Here is a 27,559-nt window from a genome sequence, read left to right on the forward strand (position 1 = left end):
CAGCAGGACGTGCTGCAGAGCTTGCCTCCATGCTGGGCTGAGGTTCAGGAAATCCGGGCTGCATCCCTGGCCCTGTTGCAGCCCGTCTCTGTAGCAGGGAGCAGGTCCTGGTCCTCGGGGTAAGTGACGTGGTCTGGCTTGCCTCAGAACGGCAGGATGCCAGGGCCTGGAGCAAACCATCACCTCTTCTGATGGGCTCCATATGGGAGACCAGATATGTGGTTGGATTAGGCAGTGGGAACAGGCTGGGGAAGAAAAAAAAAAGAAACTAAAAAATCCCAACACATTGAACAGACCTGATTGCACAACCAGATTTGAGTCTCTGTCAGCACATCTCGCATTCATGAAATGGTCATAAAAATCCTTCCCTCATTTCGCCGATGCCTTCGCTGGCTCTCGTGGCAGGGGGGTGTGCAGGGGCCAGGGCAGCTGCAGTGCCAACCAGCGATATTCGTGCTTTAGCAACCTTCCCCCCACCCCGTGCAGCGCAGGCTGAGCAACGGCTGCCAGCGCTGGGCCAGTCCCCGGGAGCAGCGGCTGAGTGGTGTTTGTGGTGTCTCTCCTAGGTGGTAGTCCATGATGTGAATGAGCTGACGGAAAAGCTGTTTCCAATTGTTGAAGCCATGCAGAAACACTTCAGTGCTGGATCGGGGACCTACTACAGTGACTCGATCTTCTTCTTGTCGGTTGCAATGCATCGCATCATGCCCAAAGGTAAGGCTCCCCTGAGCTGCCGCGGAAGCTGCCTCTGGCAACACAGGCTCTCTTTTCCGTCTGCACAGAGATGTTACCCAGTGCTATCTGAAATACAGAACTAACAGACTTTTGGGGTGGGCTCCTGGGGTTCTGCTCCTTCCTGCAGAGTCACAGACCCTTCAGTCCCAGACCACCACATCCAGGTCCCTGCTGGTGTGAGCTCTGTGCCATGTGGCCCTGCTTTGACACCCTGACGTGGTAGGAGAGGCAGGACAGGAGAAGGTGCTTGCCCTGGGTGTGTTTACAGCCCCTTCCCCTGGGGTGCCAGCAGAAAGGGGCACCCCATGTTGGTGGCACAGCTGCCTGGCTGTGTGCTCGCAAGCGTCGGCAGAGCACGGTTGTGGAGCCTTTCCTCTTGGCTTCAGTGAGCTCTTGGAAAGCTTTGCTGATTAGCAGCCCCTGATCGCTTAAGTTTCCTTATTGTGCCTTTGCTCCACTGTAAGTGCAGGAACAACAATAAATTGGAGGAAAACAAGGCAGCTGGCAGAAGGGGCTTGGCTCAGCTGCTGCTGTGATTTTCCTTCCCCAGCTGTGTGTGGGTGCTGCTCCTGGGACTGGCGTGCTCTACCCTTGGGCCAGTCACACGAGGAGGGTGTTGCATCCCTGGGCTCCAAAGCCCTTCCCTGGAGCAATCCCAGCCCTGCCTGTCCCATCCCAGTGCTAGTCCCTGGGCTCTCCCTGCCTGCTGCCTCGCTGGCCTGATGCACTGGTGATGGCAGCATCCCCCCGGGCCAGCGGCAGGGTGTGGGTGGCAGGGAGCCCTGGGGTCCTGCCTGTCCATGCACCTGCTCTGGGAGGAGGTGACCAGCCTCTCGAAGCTGCTTGTGGATGGCACGTGGTGGTGGTGGCCTGTTCCCACACGTGTGTTGCTGAAAAGACTGATCCCATGGCCAGCACCGGCAGCTTCCTCGGCACCTGGAGCCTCTGCTCTGTATCCTGCAGTCTTCCTACCATGCATCTTGGGCGCAGTCTTGCTCTTGCTGGGACATGAATGAGTGCAGCTCCTCTGTGCCCCTGCTGAGCCCTGTCCCAGTTTGGCTCTGCCCAGTAGCTCCTGCTTCTGCCCTGGTTCATGAGGCTTCCTCTGGACATGTCCCTGTCCTGGCACAGCCATCCTGTGATAGCTCATGAAGCAGTGGGGCAGTGGTGGTTAATTTTTGCGGGCAGGTGTTAAATAAGGAGGTGACCTGCTCCATCCCCCTGGGGGCTGTGAGCAAGGCAGCCCTGAGGGTCCCATCCAGCCCCTGCCGATCGTTGCTGTGTGTGCTCCAGCCAATGCACTGCACTTTGTTAGACTGGGGTGATTATTTTTTTGTCTGGCAACGTCTGCATTGCGAGCGCTTTGAAGTACGCTGAATACAAATGACAGAATTAACGCTGGCTAATACACTCCTCCCGATTCCCTACCCTGTCTTTACTGTGTGCTAAAGATACCCGTGTCGTGCCGCCTGCCAGCAAGAAGCCGCTCAGTCTGAAATGTCTTTTCTCAGTTCGTCAACCCACGGGTTGTCTCGTCTCTCGGAAAGCTCTCCCTCAGCCTGACGGGGATTTCAGTGGTCTGTCTGGGGCACAGGATGTTTAAAGAGGCATTTTTACAGTTTCATGAGCTTACTTTTTGTTTCAGAAGCTGCTAGTAAAGCTGATTTATATTTCCCTTGCAAGGGAGGTCAGATTTACTGCGCTGGGTGCCTGGTGATTTATGGGGCTTGGCGGGGCTCCCCGGCCCCTTCCCTGCTTCCCAACACGCAGCCGGCACTGGGGAGGCTGCAGCTCTGTTGCCCACTCGCAGGCTCACGGGTGGTGTGGGGATGGCACCGGGCTCCCTCTGCCCTCCTGGCTCTGACAAACCAGGCCCTGCTGGCGCGAAGAAACCACTTCGCTAAGGTGGAAGAGAAAGGACTAAGCCTTCCTTTTCAGGCAGTATTAGCATTTTTCCTGATGTATTTTTGTGCCATTTCACCTCCTCTGAGCTCTGCATCTTTTTGTGCATCTCTGCAGGCGCACCTGGCTCCATGGCGTTAGCACTGGTTTTTGCAGAAGTCAGTTTTGATTGGGAACTTAAGCATCCTCCAGCAGAAATGAAGACCGTGATCCGAGTCTTAAACATCCCTTGTGTGTTTGTTTGCATTTGTATTAATCATTTTATAGGGTCAGGCTTTGCATTAAAGTTGCCTGGCTTTAGTTTCCCCAATTTATCATTTTTTTGAAGGGAGGCGTTTCCTTAGTGATTTGTTTGGAGGCTTGGGGCTTGTGACGAGGCACTGACTTTGCAGACTGATGGCACTCAGAACTGAACGCCAAGGTTTGGGGAGATTTTTTTTTAAATAAGACTTTTGTGGAACATGTGCTGGCTGCATGCATATTACACTGAGAATAAATAGGCTTTGCCACTCAGCTGCTCTGTTTTTCACTGCTGCTTGGGATCCTTGCCCAAAAAACTTCACATCTAAAACCTGCAGCTGCCAAACTGTAATATAACAGCTTCTTAGCTGGTGTAAATCATGGAACTCTCTTGCTTTAAATGTCTTACATCAGTAGAGTTAATCTGATTTAAACCAGCTGGGGACTTGGTATGCAGCATGCAGAAGTGCCGACTGCATAACTCTTGTCTGTGCTTGAGGCTCATAAATCCAGTTTTAATGTGGTGTGGCCAGGCTCGAGTTGCTGAAGGAGGGCTTGGTGCATCGCAATGGATTTGCAAGGGAGAAGTGATGAGAAAGTTACACAGAGAGAGGATGAGCAAGGTTCAGGCTTAGGGGAAGCTGCCAGGGAGAGGGTGATGCCAGCATGAAATGGTCTGGGAAGCACAAGGCAGTGCTAGAAGGGGACAGGAGGACAAGGACTCGATCTTTTTACTTTCCTTTTCAGTGCGCCTGTCCAGAGGTGGCCTCTCACTTCCCAACTGGCTTCGATCCCTCTAAAAACTTGTCAGTTTAGTTGTGTAACTTCAGAGGACCCGGCAAGCTTTTTACCACCCTTCCTAGGGATAGGTGAAGGAGCAAGGTCTGCACAGGGCTGCTTGGCAGGCAAGGTCACGGCACAGACTCCTGGTGTCCTGACGAGGGAGGAGGAGATGGGGTGGCATAGGGACAGCTGAGGGAGGCTGTGGGCTCCCTGGAGAGTTCTTGGCTCCTGTCCTTGGTCCAAGTGAGGTGGTTTTCAGGGAGAATTAATTTAGCGACTGGGTGTCCTCAGCTGCTGGTGGGCCAAGGGACAGATGTCAGCATCCAGCAGACAGGGCAGAGCTTTTCAGACTGCCTTCTGGTGTTTGACTCCATTGGTTTTGCTGACCATGTTGCCGCAGGATGACCCTGTGGGAGAAGAGGAGGAGCAGAGGGAAAATGGGGTAGGATGGACCTGCAGCTTTGTGGCTTAACTCTGCCAACTCAGAGTAGTGGTGCCCCTCATGTGCTGGTGCTGCTGGTGCTAACACGGCTCTGTGTCTTCACGCAGCTGATGGAGGGAAGAGCGCAGAGCAGGACGGGGTGTGACTGCAGTGTTTAATTCCGCTAACAGGATCTCTTACAGAGCATGCATAAAATTAGGCTTGGAGATCTCCAGGAAAGCAGCTCAACAGGATAGTTCCTCCTTGTGACCAGACTCCCTTCCGCTTTGGTTCCTGCGACATCCTAGAGGTGACCCATGTGCCTGCAGAAGGGTCTGAGAGCAGCCAGCCAGAGCCATCAGAAGGTGTCTGGCCAACAGCCAGGGAGAGGTGATTGCTGCTTGTCTCGCCCTCAGCCTGTGTGAAATACTGTGGAAGAATGGGACTGAGAAGGGAAAGGGAGCCAGTTCCCCATCTGGTTTATTCTGGTGTTAGGAATTGGGGTCAGAGAGTGGATGTGTTGGAAAATATTTGGGAGAAACTATTTTGTGGGAAAATACTGGATATAATTATCACTGTTGAAATCGGTGAGGTGAGATACAACTAAATTATTAAGACCACTGGTTGCAGTGGTTCCGAGAGATGATGGATAAGAGAAGTAGGAGCTGGGCGGTATTTGGGATTTACTGACTGAATGCTCAGGAGCTTGATCTCCAAGTGCATTTGATGAGGTGATTCATCAAGGGCTTGTAAGGGAACTGAGCAGCAGTGGAGAAGTGGGTAAGTTTCTGTGTGACTAAATAAAGACGAAGGAGGACAAAGCAGACTGATCATTATGCACTGCCGAAATTTATGGTGTACCAACATGACGTGTTGGGAAAAACCTGGCAGAGGTTCAGAGAAGAGCAGTGGCTTCTGTACGGGCTGACTGGGGCCCTCTGGTCTGGGAGTGGGCTGGCCAAGGGGGCTATAGTGTGGGCCACAAAGCCGCGAGCTGTGCGAGGCAGATGTTTGTACCAGAACTGGGGGTACCGAAGTCGGCAAGTGAAGGGTTTAAAACAGAGAGTGCCGTGGTTATTCACACAGGAGCAGTGATCCGTGAAGCTTCTTCCCGTGGGATGTTGTAGATGCTGGGCTGTCTTATGGAAGAGGAAATCACTGCAAGCTGTTGTCTGACAGACACCGCCTCTGCTCGGGACCTCCCCAGGCTGCAGGCTGTGCAGGAGCACACCAGGGGGACACGGCGGTGCAGGGGGGAGGCACGGCCGGCTGCTGCAGGTGGATAAGCAGCACCGTGTCCAGGGAAGCGGCCGTTGGCAGGGAGCTGTGCCATCGGCTTCATAGCGGGTGTCTGGACTTGGCACACCGGGACCAAACGGGAGGTCCCATGGTGTCCTGGCCTCAGGCTCTGAACAGGGCAGTTTCTCCAGCTCATTATCGACGGCTGTACTGATTATTAAGCACAGACCACAGGATAATGATGTTTGTCCAAGCCGCTTGTTAATGACCGGGCCCCAGGCCACTTGGGGTTTGGTGCCGATTGCAGCAGGCTCCGGTTGCTGGCTCCGTCAGTCTCCCACGAAACTGTTATCAGCCTTGTGCCTGCACTGAGAGTCCCAGCCTGGACACAGCGGCCTCTGTGAGCTTCAGCTTACGCCTTTCCCAGCGAGCAGAGCCGGAGGGAGGGTAAAGGCCAGGGAGGAGACGTGCTGAGAGTGCCTCTCTCAGGGGCTGGGGCACTGAGGCCGGGCACCCAGAGCCCTCCTGCTGCGGATGTGGAGGTGAAGAGCCTGGGAGCTGGGGCAATGGGTTAAGGTGTCGGGAAAACAGCCTGTGTGCTCGAACAACGCCTTGACAAGTCCCTGTCTTCTGCTAGCGTGCTTCTGTAAGAGCAGGCAGGCAGCATCCTGAAAATGTTGCCTATTGCATCTGTAGGGGTGCATGTGTGAGGGTTTGCCACCGCAGCTGCAGCATTCGGATCCGTCAGGCAGGACTGGCCGGGTCAGGCTGTGTTTGCCTGGGGGTGCCAGGTCTGCATGCAGTGTTTCCCTCCAGCAGCGCCTGTGTGTGGTGAGTGATGGTGCCCTAATCCTGCATCAAGGTGAGCTAAGAAACGTGCATCAGAGGTCTATGAGGTGAAGCCCGGCAGAGGGAGATGAGGAAGCATCACCTCCTTCCTCCTGTCAGCTGCAGAGCAATTCCTGGTGCACAGTGCTGCAAAACTCAGCGACTTATCTTGTAATTAATGAGCGTTTTGAGAGTGCGTCACTCCTGATCCTTTCCTGCTGGCTGAGTGTTGCCATCATTGCTGAGCCCCACCATATCAGGAGTTCACAGAGGTGCAGAGGGTTGGGAGAGTGCTCAGAGGAGGGTGCCTGTGTCCCAGATGCTGCAGGCCCGATCATGCATCATCGAAGTGGAGGTGTTTTGAAGAGGCACGGAAAGTTGGGGACTGTGCTGGAGTCATGGGAGATGGCCCCAGAGCCACGTGCTCACACGCCGCAGCTCCCGTGGGATGCTGCAGTAGCTGAAGGGTTTCTTTTCCGGCAGAAAAGTTTCCGTCTTTACAGGGATGGAGGGAGTGTTAATAGTTTCCAGTGTGCTCTCATGACCTCGCTCCCTGCTCCATGCTGCAGCCACATGAAAAACAGCCAGATTCCTTCCCCAGCTTGTCTCTGGGCTGCACGTACTCATGTCAGATCCTGTGATGAGAAGAGGCTGGAGTGATGGATTTGCGAGCAATAGGGACAGCGGTGCCAGCCGTTGTTCCTTGCTGGGGCGAGCCTGTTGTGCCATGGGAGTTGCTGTCATCCTGCTTTTTGGGAGCAGGCAACAGCAGACCTCTAAATAAGCCCACCCCAGGCAAATGCCAGAGGCTATGTCCTTGTAGGGGGGCTCATCACTTGCCGAAATGAGACGCTGACCCTGTCCAGCTGCCTGCAGGACCTGCCTTTCCTGGCAGGAGAGCCCCTCGCCCCAGCCCTGCTGCGGAGGAGCCGTCGGGAAGGGCTGCTGTGATGAGGGGGACGGGGATGCTGCTTGCAGGTGCCCAGCAGCCCCCCGGGTGCTTTGGCACGGCAGAGGCCCCTTCCCTGCGTTGGCACCACCGCCGTCGGGGGCTGGCGTGACTGCAGCCCCCGGGGCTGGCGTCGCCTCTCATCATTTCCGCTGGCCGCCCCTTGCTGCGGTGCCACCATCGATTATTTTTGGATGTCCTAGATCTGTCAGGCCAGGGCAGGCATGTGCGGCTGTTCTCCCCCTCCCCGCGGAGGGGCAGGGTCTCGGGGTCCGGTGCTGTGGGTGGGTGCTGCCCTCCTCCCACCCCGGCCCGCCCCACTCCCCATCCCTGAAGGGCAGAAGCTGCCGGGCATCACCCAGCATTGATGTTGGGGCTGCTCTCCCCCACAGCCTTGCTCCTCACTCTGCAGTAGCTCATTAGAGCTTAGCAGGAAGAAACAAGGACAAAATCTGCCTGCAGCCCTGCAGCTCCTTCCCCCACCACGTGCAGCTAATCGAGATGTGAGCTCATCTACCTTAATGCATTTATTTTCCTGTATCTCTTTTTGGTTTCCCTTTCCATCCCACCCTCTCCTTACTTCACAGCTTTCCATCCACGCTACTTTGTAATTTATGGCAACATGGAATTAAACCTTATTTTGTCTGATTAAAAGGTTTCCTGCTGCTCTTCCTCCAGCTCCAAAAAGTGTCTTCACACTCCTCCCCCAGCGGCGCCGTATTTTAAACACAGAGCAAGCAGCCCTTCCCGCTCCATCCTGAAAGCTGTCGTGTGCTCAGCAATGTCTCTGCCTTGGAATCCGGTTAAGAGACAAGGTGTTGAGCACCGTTAAGTATTACTCCTTTAGACCTTGATGGATTACGAGGAGACACTTGGATGCGCAGGAAAAACTGATTTCCTGAAACAAAACGCATCCATCTCCTGCCGAGCCTTCCCCATCCCTCTGGAGATGGCTGCGGTGTGTGGAGCGACGCTGCCGTCAGTACCTGGGGCCGTTGCTGCTGCTCCAGGCCCCTGAGCTCACCCAGGTGCCTGCCCTGCGTGGGTGGCAGCAGTGATTTGTCATCTGTTTCTGGCAGGCAGCCTAATTTTTTAATTAGCTGATAGGCTGGAGCTGTTGTGCAGGAGCTGCTGCTCTGCTCTGCTGGGTGCCTAATTGCTGCACAAACCTTGGGCGCGTCCTCCCTTGCCTCCTGCCTTCCCCTGGCACCCTGTTTGCAGGGAGGGGGAGCTGTGTGATGGGAAAGGGGACTGCTGGGCTGCCCCAAGGACCAGAGGGGACCCTTGGCTGCATGGCAGAGGTGAGGACCCTGCATTTAAGCAGGCAGCTGGAAGGTAAGCTGTCCATACCTTGGCAAGCCATGGTGGTGCAGGCTTTGTGGGATTGTCTTGCCTTGGGAGGGTGGACCTCAGAGCAGCACCAGGTCCCCCCGCAGACACCACCGCACTGGCAGTGAGCTCTGTGGAGTGTGTTGTGCATGTGTGCCCGATTGCCTTCCTCTGGGCGAGGCACTGCGGTGCTGTCAGGGTCAGCTGTGCCAGCAGTGCTGATTAATCCTGGAAGCAGAGGGGAGACTTTATCTGTGGAGAAAATAAGGCCTGGCAGGGAGTGCACAACGGGAGAGGAAACTGCTCACAGCCCTGCTGACAGCAGAGGGAGAGGGGCTGGGGCAGCAGGCGGTGAGGGGGGTGAGCCAAACACAGGGAGCCTCTGTTGAAGGGCAGGATGGAGGACTTGGCATGTTTGTGTAAATAAACCATGCGCATCCACACTGGGCTTGTTGTAGCGCTGGCATTGCTGTCCGGTGCTGCAGCTGCACTGGTGCTCTGCTCCCTGCTGCAGCAAGGGTTTGCAGGGTGGCCGGCTGCTGGGCAGCACCCTCGGGGTTGCACAGGGACTGTCCCAAGCCTTTCACCCGCCCTGCGCCCGCACCCTGGTGCTGGCCGTGGGAGTGGTGTTTTTCTTGGCCGCGCATCCCTCCGAGCTGGCGAGGGCGGAGGATCCTGGTTTCACAGCCAGCACGGGCAGCTTTGCAGAGCTGTGCGATGCTGCCGGCAGGCACGCTGCCCGCTGGAGCAGGGGCTGCTGCCGCCCTGCTCCCGGAGGTTTATTGCCTGGGGCAGTGATCCGAAAGCTGCTGCCGGTCCTTCACAGCTCCCACTTTCCTTGGGATCTCTCCCTGTCATGATGGGGTCAGCTGAAAAACCTTCTGGCTAAAAGAAACCATTGGTAGAGGCAAACTGAAAGCGATGGAGAGAGGTGGAAGGTCCAGGTATGCCCAGTGTTTGCAGCCCAGCAGACCTGAGCCCTCCAGCCCTGTTGACCCCAACTTGATGAGCCTGAGCCACTGGGCCCTCTTCCTTCTGATGGTTCAAATCAAGTGGCGGAACACACAGCCACCCCCGGCCCTTCCCAAGACCCCGGGAGCAGCCCCGCAACACCCGGAGCTGCAGCCAGCAGGGGACACTGCTGTTCCTTCCCCATGCTTTGTCACCACGCTGTCCCTGCAGAAGGGTCTCTGAGCCACCCAGCATCCAGCAGCTCCCTGTCCCTGCCCATCGCCCTGCCCTTGCAAGGCCATTGCCCCCCGTGCTGGCTCCAGAAAGTTGGAGGGGGCTCCTGTCTCCTTGTGTTGCCGGGCTCGCTGCTGCTGGCTCTCCGGGGAAAGGTGAAGCGGCATGGCCAGGTCACACAGCACCATCAGCCATCCCGGCAGTGTTCTCCTTGATCTCACCTCTTCTGCTCTGCATGGGCATAAAGTGCCAGCCTATGGCTCCAGAAATCGCTGCGGAGGTGCAGGGAGGTCAGGGTGCTCCCGTCTGATACCTGTCAGAGGAGTACCTCTCATCACTGGCGTGGTGCACCGGGGTGCTTAGGTCCTTACAAACAGGTTTGTTGAGACAGGTGGAGGCAGAAGACGGCAGGAGCAAAGTCAAACCACCCCCAGCACTGGTGACAGGCATTGCCTCAGGAGCGTGTGAGGCGTTGGCCTGTGCCCCTTGCCAGGCTAAGTCTTATGAGGGGAGGAGAGAGCGCCTGCACAAGAGGGGTCTGCACCAGCATCTCTCTGGAGTCCTGCTGGGGGTAAGCTCGATTCTGCCTCTTTTCAGCAGCTGAGCCCTGGTGCAAGGTGGCCTGGGCACTGGCGGTGGCTTTCTCTCCTGGTTTCCAGCACCTCAGACACTGCTGTGGGATGGTGCATCCCTGAAGCTGGTTTCTCCTCTCTGAACACGGCTGGAGGGAGGGTTTAGGCTGAGCCTGAAGAGCAGCCCTGCTGTGGCTGCTGGTACGAGGCTGCAGTAAAACATTACGAGCATTAAACGGGGCCAGCCTGTGCCGTAAAGCTGTCACTGCTAGCGGTGATCATCTCCACTTTGAGTGGCGTAGCTCCCCTTTACGTGCCGTGGCTGGAGGAGCTGGAGTTGAGTGGACCAGGGGGTGAGGCAAAGTCAGAAAACTCGCCTGCCGAGCAGAGCACTCAGCCTTTTCCCACATTTCCAGCTGGACCCCTCCAAGCAGTTTGTGCCTAAGAGAGCACGTGGTCCCTCCACCCCCACATGGCAGCCAGGACAAAGCGCTTGGTAAAAGGGCAAAAGAGCATGATACATCAGAAATATTAGTGCCTGGCCCCTCGCCAGGCACAGGCAGAGGAATCATCTTGGCTGTTAATCTGTCCGTGCAAGCTGCATCTGGCAAAGTGGTGCTTAATGTCACCCACGCTCAGTTTTGTCTCAGTGTTGCAGTTCATGCTCGCTTTAAAAAAAATAATTTTTTTTTAAATAAAAGTACTTTGCACTCTCTGGGTCTGATTTGTAGTGAGTTTTTTCCTAGAGGGCTCTGCCAGTACAACATGGAACCAGTGCTGGTGCTGGGGCAGGCAGGGCTGGGCTTGGAGCTTCCCCCAAGCTCAGCTTTCATTCTGTGCTGTGATTAATTGCAGTTAGCGCTCAGCTGTAATTGTAGAGAACAATCAGATGATGTGCCCCGCGGTTGATTTAATTGAAACCTGATGAGGCATCAGAAGGCTGGTGTGCACCGGGGTGAGCTGTGCTGGGGTTCTCCTGGGATCCCCATCCCCTCTCCCTGTCCTTGGCAATGCCTCGGAGGGCTCAGGCTCCACCTGCTTCTCTTGGGCTCAGCTTGTGCTGTAGGTCCAGGGTCTCCTCACCCTGTTGATCCGGGTCTCCTTGCCCTGGAGTTTTGTGGCCAGTCTGGATGAGGAGTCTGCTCACTTCTCAAGTGCAGTAGCGTTAAGGATTTGGGGTTTTGCACTGCTGTGGTATGGACCACTGGGAGTTTTGGGGTGTTTGGGATACGTGTCTCATTCCTTACTGCAGAAATCCTCCTCTCTGCCTGTTCATCTGCTGAGTTGTGCTAGCGATTTCTGAGGCAGTTAGGAAGGCTGAGGGAAATTGCTTTCGGGTCAAGACCTTCTTTAGCCTGTAGTGAATTACTATGCCTGGGTTTTAAATCTTTGCAAACAGAGGATTATGGTGGTGGTAAATAGTGGGTAGGCCTGAGGATTGCCGTACTGCCGGCTGAAGGGAGTGTGGCCTTTCCCTTCAGCAGATAGAGAGTGATGGATGTTAAAAAAATAAATTGAGATACAGCCTGGGTTGTAGCTTAGTTACTATTTCTCCTTGATTTATATTTCTGCTTGGATGCTTCGCAAAGTAAGCAGTATATTTCTTGCTTAACCTCACGGGGCTTTTTCCTTCTTAAATGAGGACAGCGTGGTAGATACAACCAATTGCCAAGAGCCCCGGATTAGTGCAGGATCTGCAAAAAAATCAGAGCTTCTTGAAACACAAACACCGAGTGATGAACGCATGTGGAATGGCAAAGCTCCGTTCCCGTGCCGGAGGATAGCTGCCCGTGCCTGGCTGCTCTCGCATCGCTGAGTCTCTAGGCCAACAGTGGCTTTGGGGGCTGAAAACAGAGCAGTTGCCTCCTGCTCTCAGCAGGCCGGGGGTAGCCAGCAGCCTGTCCCCAGCACCGCGGGGCCAAGGGGTGAGGAACTGCAGGGGTGCGAAGGCTGGAGCATGGGCAGCACCCCAAAAATGCCAGCCTGATGGGGAGCCCTGCCCATAGCTGCAGAGGGTGAGGGCAGGCTGGGCAGGAGGAAGGATGAGGGCTGGTTTAGGACCTGCTGTGAAAGCGGTGGTGATGTGCACATCTATCCTGCAGGAAGCTGTAACGGCACCTGTGCTCGATGAGTGGGGCCAAAACAGGTTGACACAGTCCTTTTAATCCAATTAGTGCTGAGTGCTAAGCAACCTGGGCAATTTGTGCTTGCCTTTTATAACACATATAAATAGCGGTGCCATTGCATAACACCATGGGGAATGGCTCCACTCTGCTTGCAGTCCCTGAGTGGCGCTGAGCTTGGCTGGCCACAAGATGACCATGGTTTTGCCCAGGCAGCTAATGAGGTTGTGCAGGTGTTGCTGAGAGTGTCGTGGGGCTGACTGAATTGCTGATGTTGTCCGTGATGGGAATTGCTCTCATGCTTTTAAGCCAGGGATGCTGTGGAAGCTGGAGCTGGGAAATGCTCGTGGAGTTGGTGACTTTTCCCAGAAATATATAAGGTGGAAAATGGGCTACTCCTGCAGAAGCACTTCCAGAAAGGAGAAGGCTGAGTTGGAGCTACCTCTTGCTTTTGTCAGTCATATGGAAAACTGGTTTTCTGGAAGGAAGGAGGGGGTGGATTAGAAGCAAGAGGCAACCAGAAATGGTTTCTGAAGTAAATCATGCCTAAAATACACGTGGTAAATGCTGTTGTGATGGTTGAACGTTGGTAGCTTCATGTGGAGGTCGCAGCTGGGTTGCATTTGCTCTGAACTGGCCGAGTCTTGCCCAAGGGGCTGACTGCACCAAACCCTCATTGGGTGTAATTCATCAAGTAGCTGTTGGTAATCACTGGTTATAATTTCATCTTACATAGCTGACTCTTCCTCCTTGTGCTTTCAGAAATAACTCAGATCATCCAGGTAGACTTGGACCTGAAGTACAAGACCAACATCCGAGACCTGTTCGATGAATTCAACAACTTCCCAGAGGGAGCAGTCATTGGGATTGCCAGGGAAATGCAGCCAGTGTACAGGTACAGCCCCATCCCCGTGGGGAGCAGGCCATGGGCAGTGGGTGACCGGCATGTCTTCTCTCCAAGTCAGTTTGGTCTGTGGAAGAAAACTTAGGGGAAAGCAGCCTCCCAGCTTTAATCCCTGCAGGGGGAGTTAATCTGGAACCTGTAGACTGATATGAATGAATCATCAGGATCACTGTGGCTTCCTTGTTCGCACACACCGTCACACCACTTCCGCAGCCAAGTTCCTGGTCATCAGGCCAAAATCCATACCTGGATTATAGCACATCTGCTGTAATGAGGTGTGTTTGCCCAGCAATCCCTGCTGAGGTGCTCTGATTGCATTCTAGGCATCGGTTTGTATGTCAGGGCTCAGAAGTTTTGGCTGTGAATATTGCAGAGTACAGCTTGAATTTGGGCAGCAGGGCAGCTCTAGGTCCCTGGAGTATCAGTGCACCTTCTGCTGAAGAAATATTCCCCCAGGGAAGAGCGAGTGGGCAGTTCTGTTGGTGACCTGAGCTTGTAAGCATGCAGATAGCCCCATGGTCACTTGCTGTTCAGACCCTTGGTCCACCAGCCGGTGCCGACTGCGGTGGCAGGTCATGGTGGGAGCCATGCACCGAGGGGTGGCCCAGCTCTTCCCACTCACAGGCCGCTGGTGACCTTCAGGGACAGAGATATTTCCAGGCTGAGCAGGCTTTGAGCATTTGAGGTGGCGTGGTTAGACTTGCTAATCCTAATGGAAATGCTCTTGGAGAAAGAGAAGAAAGTAAAAGAGCTCTGTGTGTCTTTTCCTTCCCTACTGGAGCTTTAGTAGTGAGATCAATAACTGAACCTCCTAAGACGTGCCACGCAGCGCTCTTGTGCAAAGCCTGAGCTGCAAAGATCTGGAGCAGCCAATTCTGCTGCATGTGCAGGATGGGACGAGGGTGATGGTCATGAATCACCACCGATTATTTCGTAGAAGCCCAAGCCAGCTGAGAGCCTGCTCACGAGAGCATTTCTGGTTGCTCAAACGGAGGAAGTCAGCACTGTTCCCAGGATGGAAAAAGGTTCTTCTGTGTCCTTAGCAGTAGTGTCACCTTCCATCTCAGCTTCTGCTCTTGCCAAGGAGAGCTGGGACCAGAGGAATGTGGGTGCTGAGGTCTCCTCTCCGTAGGGTGGCACCGCGCTCAGAGCACGGAGGGCTCCTGTAATCATTTTGGGTGTCCGGGCAGGATTTTGGTACCCAGAATGGTAAATGCAGCCTCAGTTAAATGTATCCAATTTTTAAAGCTTAAAGTGAGATGGAGGGAGCAGCAACAGCGGAGCATGGCTGTGGTGCTGTGTCTTACAGTCAGCGTCAGTCAGCGTTGCCCAGCAGGGCAGATCCCGTTCGTTAGCGGTGCAGCCCGTAACAGGATAAATTAGGTGTTTGTTTGCCTGTAATTAGTCCACGGTGGAATCATTCCACATTTCTGTCTCTGCAGGGATCAGCTCTGCGTTATTTCCACACATAGCTAGAGTGGGGATGGTGTCCCACTGCCTGGATGTGGTTTGTGGGACTGGGCGTGCCTGGAGGGGACCGAGTTAAGCTTTGGGGTGCTCTGCTGGTGGGAGACACCTTGGGCACGGCAGGGGACAAGGCATGGGACCACAGGGCTGGACGCTGACTATCTGACCTGAGCCGAACCCGCGCTCCCCGCTCCTGCCGCCCGCGGTGGGGACAAACAAGCCAAGCAATAACAGCCCGCACAGGCTGCATTTTTGGACTGACCTTTCTGTTGTTGCAGTTTTGACGTCCTGGGTCACTCTGGGCTATGTTGTGCTTCTCTTCTTGTGCTGTTTTGATTTTCGTGCGAAAACAAGTTCCTGATCCTTCTGGTCGCCAGATCACCTGGCGCGGGGCGAGCTGTGCAAACGCCCGCCTGCCCTCCCGCCGAGCCCTGCGCCCCGCGGGGCTCGCACCGCTCCGCACGAGGGTTTCCAGATGAAAGTGCGAGCTGACAAAGCGTGAGTGCCTTTGTAAAAAAAAAAGAAAAAAGAAATCTTTGCTATTTTTATCCTTTTAACAAGTTAAAAACACATTCTAGGTGTGAAATAAGAGGTGCCAGCTCCAGCCGTGTGACTTGCCACGTGCACAGGCTCGAAGCGTCAGTTGGGAAGGTGGCTGTGGGGGTGGAGGAGGGTTACAGGGCGATGACAGGGTCTCTCCGTTGCCACTTGTGTTTTCCTCCCCACTTCATGCAGCTCTTGGCCACACCAGCACTGCCCGGAGGGATTTATCCTCACATTGCTCCTTCCCAGCAAAGGCAGCAAGGCGATGTGGTTGGATTTGCGGCTAAAGAAGATGCCAGCATCCTGTTACCTGCTCTCACAGCAAACCAGGAGGTGTTTTCCAAGCAGGTCACGGTGCCTGGGGCTGTGCCTCTGCAGCAGTGTGGGTGCACCCTTGCCAGCGGTTGTGTGGGTGTGAACCGTGGCTGCACCAGCACATGTTCAACACCGAGGCCTTAAAAGCAGGGTAACCAGCACGGGGCAAAATGTCAGAGAGCTTGGGGTGAGTCAGCAGAGCTGTCCTAAGCTTGCTCAGGGCTGTGGACTGGCACCCTCAGGCAGGGTAAGCTGATCTGGCTGGGAAAGGACTGGGTGCCATCTTCCTGTCTTGGTAGCGATGGGGAAGGTGGATGGAGATCAATCCATTTGACTGTGTTGGATGCTTGCTACCTCCTTGGCTCGTCAGAGGAGGTAAACGGGTACAGACTGGTGTATTTTGTAAATGATGCGCTCTTTTCTGGGCGGCGATGTTGCTCCTCTTGCTGTCCAGCTGTAGGCTGCACTTTCGAGGCGCAGCCCAGGACTGCACAAGGCTCAGGCTGCTGCGCCGCTGCACCGAGCAGTGCTGGGCACAGGAGCTTGCGGGAAATGGAGGAGTAAGAACACAGCAAATAGGAAACGTCCCGGAGCCTGCCTGCACATCCTGAAGGTAGGGGGAAACCTCCAGACAGCAAAACAGGATGGCACGGGAGCATTTCCACTCGTTTGACTCATGCTGAAACAATGCCCGGCCACTGTTTGTCTTGGACAAACGCATTTCTCTAAGCAACAGGATCTCCTGGCCCTCCTGCACGGCAGACGCTGGGGTTTAACTGTTGCGCAGCCTGGCCTGTTCTTTGGGGTCACTTAGAGTGGCTTGGAGGGCCCTGTGGAGAGTGGTAGCTCCTGCTCGAGCTGCTCATGGATCGCCCTGCAGATCTGCCTGCCCACTGTGCCCCTCAGGGCAGCATCTGGCAGGGTCCTGCGTGTGGAGCAGGGAGGTTGCAGGAGTTGGTCTAAGGTCCGAAGCCATCAGCGCCAGGCTTGCTTCTCCCCAGCTTCAGCGGAGGAAGCAGCGCTCCGTCTGTGCGTCAGTTGTGGTGTTCTTCCTGCACAAGAAGCTGTCCCCGCTGCCAGGGTTGTTGGGGACACTCAGGACTATGCACCAGGCTCTTAGATGCTTGTGGGCTTCCTGTGGCAGCACTGGATGCCTCCTGCCTGGTTGACGTTGGCACGCTGGCCTGCAGGCAGAGCCTCTTCCCAGCGCTGATGTACGCCTGCTCGCGTCTGCCTGCACAGGATCCACGGCACGGCCAAGGCTGGGAGCTTCTGCTTCAGCAAGAACGATTTTGATGGAAAGATTAAAATGTGCATCTGAAGCTTGCCTGGTCCAAAAGGGTTTCCATGCAAGGAGTGCTTCTGCAGAGTCATAACCTTAATTAAAAATCCTGTTGTCGCCTGCAGCATTTTGGCTACTCAGGCGTGCTGGCAGTGTCGTGTTCACCAGGCTGTGGAGGGTGAGCAGTGATGCTCTGTAGAAATATTTATGTTGTACTGAGCCATCCATACCAGATCTTGGCCAAACTGAGAAGTCCAGGCCCTCCTGTGCTCTTAGCCGTGCTGACAACCACGCAGGCAAGCGTTGCAGATGCCAGGCTGGCAGGCAAAGTCTCCGTCCCCAGGGCGTGCATGGGCTGTGTGCCTGCCTGGGGACTGGCACAGATGCGGTCCTGGCTGCGATGGGTCCAAGGGATGGGGAAGAGAAGCACAGCTTGCTGTGGATCAGCCTCCTGACTGGGCAAGGGCTGTGTGTGGGCACAGCAGAGGTCTCCAGCGGGGCATGGTGAGGGCATCCCCATGCGGGTGCTGCTGCAGCCCAGCCCTCCCCAGGGGCCTCTGTGCCAGCGTGGCTCGGCTCAGCACTGCCAGGGGGAGAAGCCTCCCCATTTCGAAGTAGTCTTGTGGCTGAGATGAATGGAGTGAGGAAACACTGCGGCACTCCCAAAAATGTCCTGAAAACCCTGATTACAGAAGGCAGAGCTTAAACACTATTCTTACCAAGCTTCCTGGTTATAGATCCCTCCCGTCATGCTGGTGGCATGTGAGAGGAAGCAGGACAGCGGTGTTGATTGCACAGCTGCTCTCAGCAGCCTTGGGCTGAGCCCGGACCAGTGTGCCACACTGTGTTACCCACTCCCATCCCTGCCTCTTTGCTTCCTGTGCGGTGCAGGTGCTGTTACTGGCACTGCCACGCTGTGGTGGGTTCTGGGCGTCCGCCAGCACTGGCAGTGCCTGAGGCCCTGAGTGCTGCCCACGCGTCGCTCGCTTTGGAGGTCTCAGGGAGGACCTAACGCACAGGTCCTCAGGCAGGTGCTCTTACTCCCTTGCTCCAGCTAAGAGCAAGGTACCTGCTATAGCTGCCTGTGATGGTGACCTCAGGAGAGGTCCCAGACCTTCTCAGGTCCAAGGGTGCACGTAGCTGGGGCTGGAAGGGCGGCTGGTGCCTTCCTTGCTCCTGCCTCCAGTCCTGCTGTTGGGTGAGATCTTCGCTGCTGTTCTCCGTGACAAGAAGCTAATAAAAGCTGGAGGTGTCTTAGGAATCCACAGTGCTGGAAATGATAAAAGTTTGTCCCGCAGGAAAGGATATCTACATCAAAGAGACAGCTACAGACTACAAAGGACTGACGCTTGAGTCCTTGTATGGCTGCAAGGCCGTTTGCCTTTGCTTCTGCCTAAAACCTAGGGAGAGCTTCAACAGGACGTTATTTTGTGGAAAGGAAAAGGTTTGTTTCTGCTTGTGACCGTGTGGGAGCTGCTGTAGGTGTGCTGTGCACTCAGTCACACGGGTTTCGTTTAAGAACTGATAAAATAACGCTGAGAAGCCCATTAGCGAGTGGAAGCAGCAAGCCTGTGCAATCTCTGAACCCGCAGGCACAGCTCTTGAAGTGCTCAGTGTTTGCTTGGAGCTCAGCTGCAGTGGTGCTAAGTCAGTTTGTCAGATGTTTGGAACAGGAATGGAGTTATGTGGGGCTGCGAGCAGGCTGATGCTGAATCCACAGCCAGGCCGGGCTGTCGGCGCGGCTGGGCTGGGACGGTACGTCCTGTACCTTCTGCTGAGATTTAAAAAACTAACCCGGAGTGCTGCTGTCAGCTGTGAGCAAGGAGGGGCAGCTGGATTCCCTGGATATCAGCTGAAGCAGCGGTGTGGTTGTAAAATACAGCCGTGCAGGTGGGCTGTTGCCTGGGATGGAGCTTTCTGGAAGTGGAGACGACCATCTCCAGCAGGCAGCTCCTCCTCTCTGAGTTCGCCTGCTGTCCTGGACTCCTCGTGCAGCCCCTCAGGTTGCCCTGATTTGGAGACTTTGCTCTTTTCCAGGTGCTTTTGCCGTGGGGCAGCAGGGAGCTACATGCCACGAGGGGCTCTGTCTTCCCCAAGCCCCACGGCGGGTGAAGGCAGGAGAATTTGCCTTGCCTGTGCCCTCCCAGGCGTGGTGATGCCAGTGCTGCCGTTTTGAGGCTTTGCTCCTTGTGCAGCCCCTCAGGTTGCCCTGATTTGGAGACTTTGCTCTTTTCCAGGTGCTTTTGCCGTGGGGCAGCAGGGAGCTACATGCCACGAGGGGCTCTGTCTTCCCCAAGCCCCACGGCGGGTGAAGGCAGGAGAATTTGCCTTGCCTGTGCCCTCCCAGGCGTGGTGATGCCAGTGCTGCCGTTTTGAGGCTTTGGCTTGATCTGTAGCAAGTGCTGCTGCTCGATGCGTGGGGAGAGGGGTTCTAGGAATTCTTTGGCAATAGCTACCAAGAAGCAGCCAAAATTACAGAACAAGCAGAACCTGCAAGGAACTGGCAGCAGAATTGATGTCAGGAATTCAGCATTACTTTCTGATCAAAAATGATCCGAGAAGGTGAAAGGTTTTGTTGTTTACATCTTTGCACTTTATTAATATGTAGGACCTGTCACGTTTATTCCCATTACCAGCCAAACTTGAAACGTCATTTAAACACAGTGAATACATCTGACAAGATCTGACAGCCACAACTGTGAATTGATTAGCATGAATACTATTAAGAATATTAATCTTATTACTGTCCCTTTTGAGACACTGGGCATTAAAAACATTTTCCAACAGCCAAGATGCTTGTGTGTGTTTGGGTATCGGGACTCTCTGAGCATGGGTTCAAGCCTTCCCTATGAGGACTTCACCATCTCTCAAAGAGCCCTTGATCATGTGTGAAGGTTCCCTGAGAAGTTTGCTGTGACTTCCCTACAGGTTTTTCTGTTGGTCGTAGCACACAAGTTCAGGGTGCATCAGGTGAACAGTTGCTGTACCTGCACTTGTCTTCAACTCCTGAACTTCTCAATTTCAGCTCCCGATCGGTATCTAGAGGTCGGTGTCACACTGGTGGCATTTTCCGGAGCTGCTGTGCTTGTCACAGGAGTTTCAAGGAAGACTCTTTCTGATTGTGACAATAGGGTGCATTTTCCACAGTGTGAATTTCCAGCGTGGCCGTCTCTCCCCACGGCGGCTCCTGCTGCTCCTCCAACCTCTGTACCTGCCCTAAGCCCATGATCTCAGAGCACTTTGGTCAGATTCATGGTCTTGGAAGGGGCAAAGCCAGGTGTTCTGCAGGAAATTGGTGCCTCTGGGCACACCAGGAAAGCCCTGCTTGTTTGGGCATTTGGGGAATTGCAGCCCAGTTTGCCCAGGTGGATTTGCGTTACCTTTTCCGTGGCACTGTGTTGCCAGCCCTGGGAGCTGCCGAACCAGTTTCTCCATGCCCAGTAGCACAGCTCCTTGCAGGGTCTGCACTAGAAGCCTCCTTGACCTTTTTCCCTCTGATGCTTCACTTTGCAAACCCACACAGCTGTCTTTTTTGGAGGACCCTGTGGTTTTCCAACTAGTGAGGCTGTCCCAGCTGCCCTCTCCGGTAGCTGAAGCTGGAAGTTGACCTCCTGACCAGTGGGGCAGTTGTTGAGGGTGGATCAGCTCCTCAGCCCTGTGCACAGCGGTGTTAGCAGAACCAGTTGGAGCAGGGTTTCTGGGTCTGCTTCCCTTTCTGGGAAGCGTGGTGTGCGTTGCTGGAGTACCTGCACCGGTCGATCAGCAAACAAACAAACAAGCAGCAGGAAATTGGGAGGCTTTGCTGCATAGCTGGGATGCTTCCTGGAGCAGTGCGGTGCTGGGGTCACACAGGGAAGCTCCCAGCGATTCTCCAGAAGGGCCTCTGCAACACCCTCCTGCTCTCCGAGCCTCGGTGATGCCTCCTCTCCATGCTGGCACTGCTGAATGGAGATGGAGCCCTTTTATTTCTCCTCCCCTCAGCAGCAGGTGAGCGTCTCTGAAGGGTGAGCATCTCCCCTGTTCCTGTGAGCCTCCCTGGCGGGCAGGGGCGGTCTGGGGCAGGCTGCCCACGCCTCTGGAGTCGGGGCCCATTATCAGTTGTTACAGAAATCTGCCTTTTTGGCAATAATCAGGCCCGTGGTGTTTTAAAGTGCCCCCATGAGCGAGTGGTCTGATGCACACAGCCGATAGTGCTGCCGCTTGCGCCACAGGCATTCGGGCTATAGAGGGAAGGATGCAACCCAGACAGAGTGATTTGTGGTCCCACCTCTGTGTGATTTTAGCACCAGTGTGGAGTGCAAAACTTTTAGGTGATACTGGGGGCTGGCCTTGCAAATCTGCATTCCAAGGAAAGGTTTTGCTTATGAGCTGCGGTCGCAAGTTGCTGCTAATCATCTGTTTAAGTGTGTCCATTTTGACACTGCTAAATCCAGGTAGAAATGTAATCATCGAGAATCAATTTGCTGCTACAAGAGCAGCCTTTTAAGTTTGGCAAGCAGACTGTGCTCTAGTAGATGCCAGCGCTGCACAGACATAATTGGTGCGTTACGTGAGGAGTTTATTAAGGAATTAGCGATGTCTTCATTGAGGAGCTCAGTCTGTCTGTTGGTGTTTACCAGGAAAAGGCTGGAGGTCCCGCCTGAGCTGGACCCTGGCCCTGAGCCCATCAGAGAAGAGGGAGGCAGTCCTGGTGTGCACACCAACACATCCTGCCCTGTGTCCCGGGCTGGGAGTCGGGGTCGCTTTGCCCCAGGGTGGTGCATTTCCCCGCAGAGCTGTGTTGGTGATGCAGTTGCACATTGCTGGGTGCGCGGTGCTCCTGAGAAGCACGGAGCTGGGATTTCCTGGGTTACACAAGCTGCTCAGCCTCAGCTAAGGCGCTCTGGGCCAGGCTGGTACTGAACCTGCGGCCACAGCTCCTTAAGGGGTTTAGCGTTTGCTCATGGAAATAAGCAATTAGCAACAAGGGCCGCTTTGTTGCAAAACCTCCCATCCGCAGCAGGGCTGAGCTTGCCCGGCCAAGGTCTGGCAGCGCCAGAGTGCGAAGGGGGAGCGTGGGTCAGAACCTGCTCTGGGTGCTGCCCTGGGGACGTGGACCTCCCTCTGGCTGTGGCGGAAACTCAAAAGGGCCCATCTTCACTGTAGTGATGCCTTTGGGTGGAAGGGGAGTGGGAGAAGGGGAGATGGCCTTTTCCTGAGGGTTAATCTCGGTCAAACAGAGTGGCAGTAGGGGGATGGCAGCTGCCTGCCACCGTGAGGTTTAGCCAAGAGGAGGAGAAGGGTGCAGGGAGGTTTCTTGGCTGTGGTCTTGCTTCTTACTGAGGATTACGGGGGAAAGCCACCATCATCCCCTGGATGGATGACACAGTCATCCCTGTGCCATCCCTTCCCTCTCCTCCAGGCAGGACAGGAGCCGCTGTCAGGGGGTCCTCCAGGCTGATGTGGGAACCAGGTTGCTTTCAAGCCTCTATCTGTTGTCCCCAGAAGCCTCTACAATTATTTACTCACTCTGTTTGCTCTCTATCCCTCCATTTCAAACACTTACCCCTGTTCCCACCAGGATGCTGTGTACTCCACCAGAGCTCCCATCCCATTCCCCTCCCCAGGGCCCCGCAGTTGCTGGGCACCAGCAGGTGAGCTGCTCAGTTAGAAATTGCTGGAGGGACCACAGCCACACACCCCGTCCTCCTGCCCGTCCCGGGGAGCGCTGGCAGCGGCACGGAGCGGAGGAGAGCGGCACGCTCGTGCCTCGGTGCTCATTGCACGGAAACAGCGGGGTTTGCCAGCAGCTGCAGCTGGGGATAACGCCGCCAGCCATCTGTTTTCTGGCTCAGGAATCGAGAAGTGTATTTAGAGGTAGCAAGAGCGTGCACTTGTTGTTTTAGTTGGTGTTTGGGCTGGCAGGGCTGCTGTCGGAGTGGTGCAGAGAGGGACGGCCAGCAGCCCATGCTTCTCTTCTATACCTGGAGCCCCGTGCCCGGATGGATGGGGCTCAGGGTCCCCCAGCCCCTGGTCCCTGTGAGGGAGGTTTGGTGACAAAGTGTGTACTCAAGGTGCTGGCCTGCTGCTGCTGCCCGTCCTGCCCTCCCAGGCAGCTGACCCAAACTCAGCCAGCACTGGCAATAGGTGGGAGCAAACCAGTGAGCAGCAGCAAGGCATTTACTGGTCCATGGATGTTTACTGCATCTAGAACCTTGCAGACCCCGTAGTTTTGCGGGTTTATCCTGCGGCTGTTGGCTTCGTTTCCCACTCTGGTGAGGGAGAGACCATGCATCCTTCCTCCCCAGGCTATGAGTGGAAGTTGATGGGTTTGGAGAAAGTCTTACCCCCCACAGCATTTGCCCCTTGCTGTGCACGAAAGCAAGAGAAGAACCAAAAAAAAATTGCCCCTTGCCGTGCACAAAAGCAAGAGAAGAACCTGCAAAATACAGCTGATAGGTGGAGCGGTCCTGTCTCCCCTGGCAGCTGTTCCCTCCAAGGCACTTTTTAAAGCGTGCGATGGCAGCTCTGCAAGCCGGGGCTCGTGACCGCCAGCCTGCGAGGCCGGGGAGGTGCGGCCGGAGCTCCCTGCGCTGGGCCAAGCAAGGGAAGTCCTCCTGGAAGCGGAGTTTTTTATCTGGGATGCCTGGGCCCAGCGTTTGAATGCTTGGAAATGCTCTTCTCCAGATGTTTCCTAGCACACGCCGGCTCTGTTTATAAACAGCTCCTCAAAGCAAAGCCCGTCGGGGCTGCAGGCGGGCGCTTGCGGCAGCAGCCCCGCACGGCTCCCCCACACCTCGCTGTGGGGTTGGGGCCCGGGGTCACGTCTTTCCCCTCCCGCCTAGAGGGGCCAGGGCAGTTAACAAAAGCCCAAAATGCCTCCTTTTCCTTTCTGCTCCCCTCCTCCAGGCCAGCAGCTTCCTGCCCCACTGCATCTCCAGGCTGCCTTCCTCCCCTGGCTCTGGCTGCCGGGGGAGCAGGGAGGAGGGGACCCGGAGCCAAGGCTGGCGGCACGCTGCCTGAACTCCCTGTCCTGAGGGAGATCCCGGCTGCTCCAGGGGCTTGGGATGGGGGGATGTTTGCACTGCATCCAACCACTTTCAGTTCCTCAATGGAAAGTGTTTGTCTCGGGGGAGACCACAGCACAGGCCACCCAGCCCCTCCCTGGGTCCTGGCAGCACACTTATCAAGTCTTTGTGATTTTCCTCCCATGTTTCGCCAAAATTTAAGCCAGGTGCCAAGGGGCAGTGTCGGGCAGGACAGAGCAGTGCAGGGCGCAAGCTGGGTTAACTGTTTGGGTGGTTGCTGTGGTTCCCCAGCCTCATCTCCTCCAACAAAAATGATGCTCTCGTACCCACCACTCCTTCCACTCCCAGGTGGGTGGAGGTGCCTTCCAGCCACGCTCTTCTCTGTCCTGGCCCCTGCCCAAGGAGAGAGCTGAAAGCATCCATCAGAAGGACAAAACCCTAGCAAAATCCAGGCTGAGCGATGCTGCCAGCAGCCCTGCCAAAATACCTTTCCCTCGTTTGGCTTGAGCCCAGTGCTGGAAGGGCTGTGGTGTGGTGCTGCGAGCAGGTTCCTGAGCTGTCAGCGCTGCGGAGCCACCCGCGGCTCGTCGCATCCTGGATCTCGCCCCAGCATCACTCCCTGGGGATGGCCCCGTCCTCCCCGCTCCGGCCCCACTCCTCTGCGATCCCCGTGTGCAGCAGAGGCAGAATGGCCCTGTCACGCCAGGGCTGGGAGGAAGGGCTGGAGAATTGCTGCTTGCTGCTCCGTGTTGCTCCCTTCTTGTTATCAGCTGTCTCCAAGTAATCTGCTGGGGAACAGCGTTGCTCAAAAATTGAGTCATTTGATGTGGATCTGCTTTCACCTCGCTGCGGCACGGCGATGCTGAGGGCCTGGGCACTTGTGTTTTTCCTGTTCTGGCTGTTTGCAGGGGCCATAATCTCGTCCCTTAGCTTGGGAAGCATGTGTTTGGAGGTAAGATCGTGAAAGAAGTCGGCTCTGCTGCTGTGGAGCTGGGTAGGTGCCTCCCTCCACAGCACTGCTCCCCCTCTCCCTCCTGCCGGCTTCCAGCATCATTTTCTGGGCATGGGAGTTGCTTTCCTGGCACTGCTCGGGAGAAGCAGAGAGAGCAGAGTATGCAGAGGTGGGCTTGAGCCAATGTCTGCTGAGACCCCCAGACCTGAGCACCTTGGGAGCCTGATCGGTGCCAGGCCTTGTCTTTGCAGGTTGAGCATCCCTCTGGTGGGGTGTTGAGAGTACTTTGCCTTCCTTTTCCCATGAGCATCCGCGAGTCGTCTTTGCGGTGCCTGGTGCCTGTCCCCAAGACATAACTGCTCTTTGCAGGCACAGAGCCCTTTTATCCCTTCCCTGCCCTTTAGATCAAACGAGCGCTGCTGCCCGCGGGCTCCGATGAGGCAGCGCATCCTCCGCTCCCCCTCCCCGGGAGCCGTGGAGGCGGCTGCTCAAAACCTGAGCCTTCCTTCCATGGGAAACTGGTGCTTGGAAAAACCCTTTCTGTCCTGAATCGGGCAAAAGGGAGCGGTGTAAAGACCCGTAATGAAATGAGAAATATCAGAGGTTTGAATCGGAAGCAGCTAAATGGGAAGTTGTAAGGAAGTGATGCTGCGTGATGGTCGTGGTTCTCCGGATCAGGAAATAGGAAAGGTGCTCATGGTTGACATCATTATTAAATCCACATTTTGTGCTGGTGGCTGCTGAATCCTGGCCCTTGCCTTGACCAGTCTGGCAGTGCTGTGCTGGGGGTCCGGAGGACAGGCCAGAAGGATGCATTTACTAGTCTGATCTCTGTACAAGCTGTAGGATTCCCTCAGCAAGTGCCTGCTGGAGCTGAACACAGCTTCTTACAAGAAAAATTCCAATTTAAATGCTTACAGTGGGTGAGTTCGCACAGCGACTCTGGAGCTGTCCCAGGGGCTGGTGTCCCTGCATCTTCTTACATCTGAATTAGCCCAGCTTCAGCTTCTAAGCATGGGACCAGTTTAAACCTTCAGGTGCTACATCCATGCCATCCACCGACAAATTCTTGTTGCCTGGAGGTGCATGGAGATTTTGGTCAATGTCTGAAAGATTCAGAGAGGAAGCAGCAGCAGGCTTGGCTTATTCTTTCTGACAGTGTTTCTCTCTGACATTTCACAGCAAGGTGCAAAAAAGCCTGCTGTAGCTTTGTTGTAAGTGTTAAGGCTGGAAGGAGAGCGTGGTGCTGGCAGCCCTGGGCTGTCAGACGGTGGCGTGGAGGCTGCAGGTCCCTCCTGACCTCCTCCAAACTGCAGGCTTGGCCAGCTCTGGCTGCCTGGCTTTGCAGCAGGGGATGCTGCATGGGGACAGAAGACTTTCAGTCTGAATGGGAGTGATTTTGTGGGGCAGATTCAACCCCAGCTGCTTGGGTAATAGCGTGGGGATGAATTCAGTTCCTGCAAGTGGGAGCAGCCGGTGTGGGTATGGTGGGGTGTACTCACTGCCCCAGGGCTGAGGAAGGAGCCAAAGACATTTTTGGGCTGCTTGCTTAGGTAGTCTAGATTTTCCCCATTTGAATAACCCTCTGGAGTTCGTTTTATGTATTCTTAGACTTGCATCTCTCTCTTCTCCTTGGCAGCTGGAAATGAGCTGGTGAAGATCCTGTCTGCCAGAGCAGCTACAGCTGAGCCTTCCCAGGGCTGCAAGTGCTGAAGGCAGTGCTTGTTTAGCTAACGAGATGTTGCCTTTGGACTTCTTTTTTCATTTTTAGTTTGAAGGAATATTTCTGCCACTTGGATTTATTTCAAGCCTTCTTTTTGCACAGCCTCAAACTAGCACCCATCTTTGATCTGGAGCTTCCCTGTAATCAAATAATGATGGTGATGATGGTGATGATGATGCTGCGAGCTCTGCTGCTGAGATCCCATTAACTGCACGACCCTTTCCTGGTGTGCACCAGCCATGGGAGCGCTTGCGGTTTCACCCTCGGCGCTGGGGATGTGGTTTCGTCTCCCTGCACAGCCCTGTGAGCAGTCATGCGATCCTCTGTCCCGCTGGCTCACCAGAGCCATGCTGGTAGAAACAAAAGGGGCTTTAAGAGGGAGCTGGAAGAGTGGTTTGAGGTCTGGGCGATGTCCTTTGCAGAGGAATGGAGAGAGCCACAGCCCGTGAAGCGCTGGGCTGCTCTGGCAAGCTGGGTGCCTCCAACCAGCAGAAGACAAGTGCTGTGAGATGCCTTGGGTGGGCGGTGGATCTCGTGCTGTGCCTCAGACTGGCCCAGACCTGAGGTGGCTGCTCTCCAGGCTGCGCTCGCTGACTCCCCTGTTTTGCCTCTCTCTCTTCCCAGGCACACGTTCTGGCAGTATCGGCGTGAGAACCCCCAAACCAAAGTGGGGGAGCCCCCTCCTGATGGGCTGCCCGGCTTCAACAGCGGTGTCCTGCTCCTGAACCTGGAAGCCATGAGGCAGTCCAAGCTCTACAACCAGCTGCTGGAGCCGGCCGTGGTGCAGAAGCTGACAGAGAAGTACCACTTCAAGGGCCACCTCGGGGACCAGGATTTCTTCACCATGGTGGGGATGGAGCACCCTGAGCTCTTCCACGTGCTCGACTGCACGTGGAACCGGCAGCTTTGCACGTGGTGGAGGGACCACGGCTACAGCGACGTGTTCGACCAGTACTTCCAGTGTGAGGGTGAGGTCAAAATTTACCATGGGAACTGCAACACCCCAATCCCTGAAGACTAGAGCACCCACCACCCCCGGGAGCAGCTCTGACTGCAGCAA

General features: G+C 55.4%; 1 protein-coding gene across 1 annotated transcript; it reads left to right on the forward strand.

The window, feature by feature from the left end:
* Positions 1 to 566: 566 nt before the first annotated feature.
* XXYLT1 (xyloside xylosyltransferase 1) lies at positions 567 to 27,559 on the forward strand (the record flags this gene model as incomplete). Its single annotated transcript, XM_010193490.1, has 3 exons — positions 567 to 714; positions 13,069 to 13,201; positions 27,124 to 27,559. Coding segments are annotated over 3 exons (678 nt in total), but the record flags the coding sequence as incomplete, so codon positions are not given.

Source organism: Mesitornis unicolor, unplaced genomic scaffold (genome assembly GCF_000695765.1).
Source record: "Mesitornis unicolor isolate BGI_N332 unplaced genomic scaffold, ASM69576v1 scaffold19391, whole genome shotgun sequence".
NCBI lineage: Eukaryota > Metazoa > Chordata > Aves > Mesitornithiformes > Mesitornithidae > Mesitornis > Mesitornis unicolor.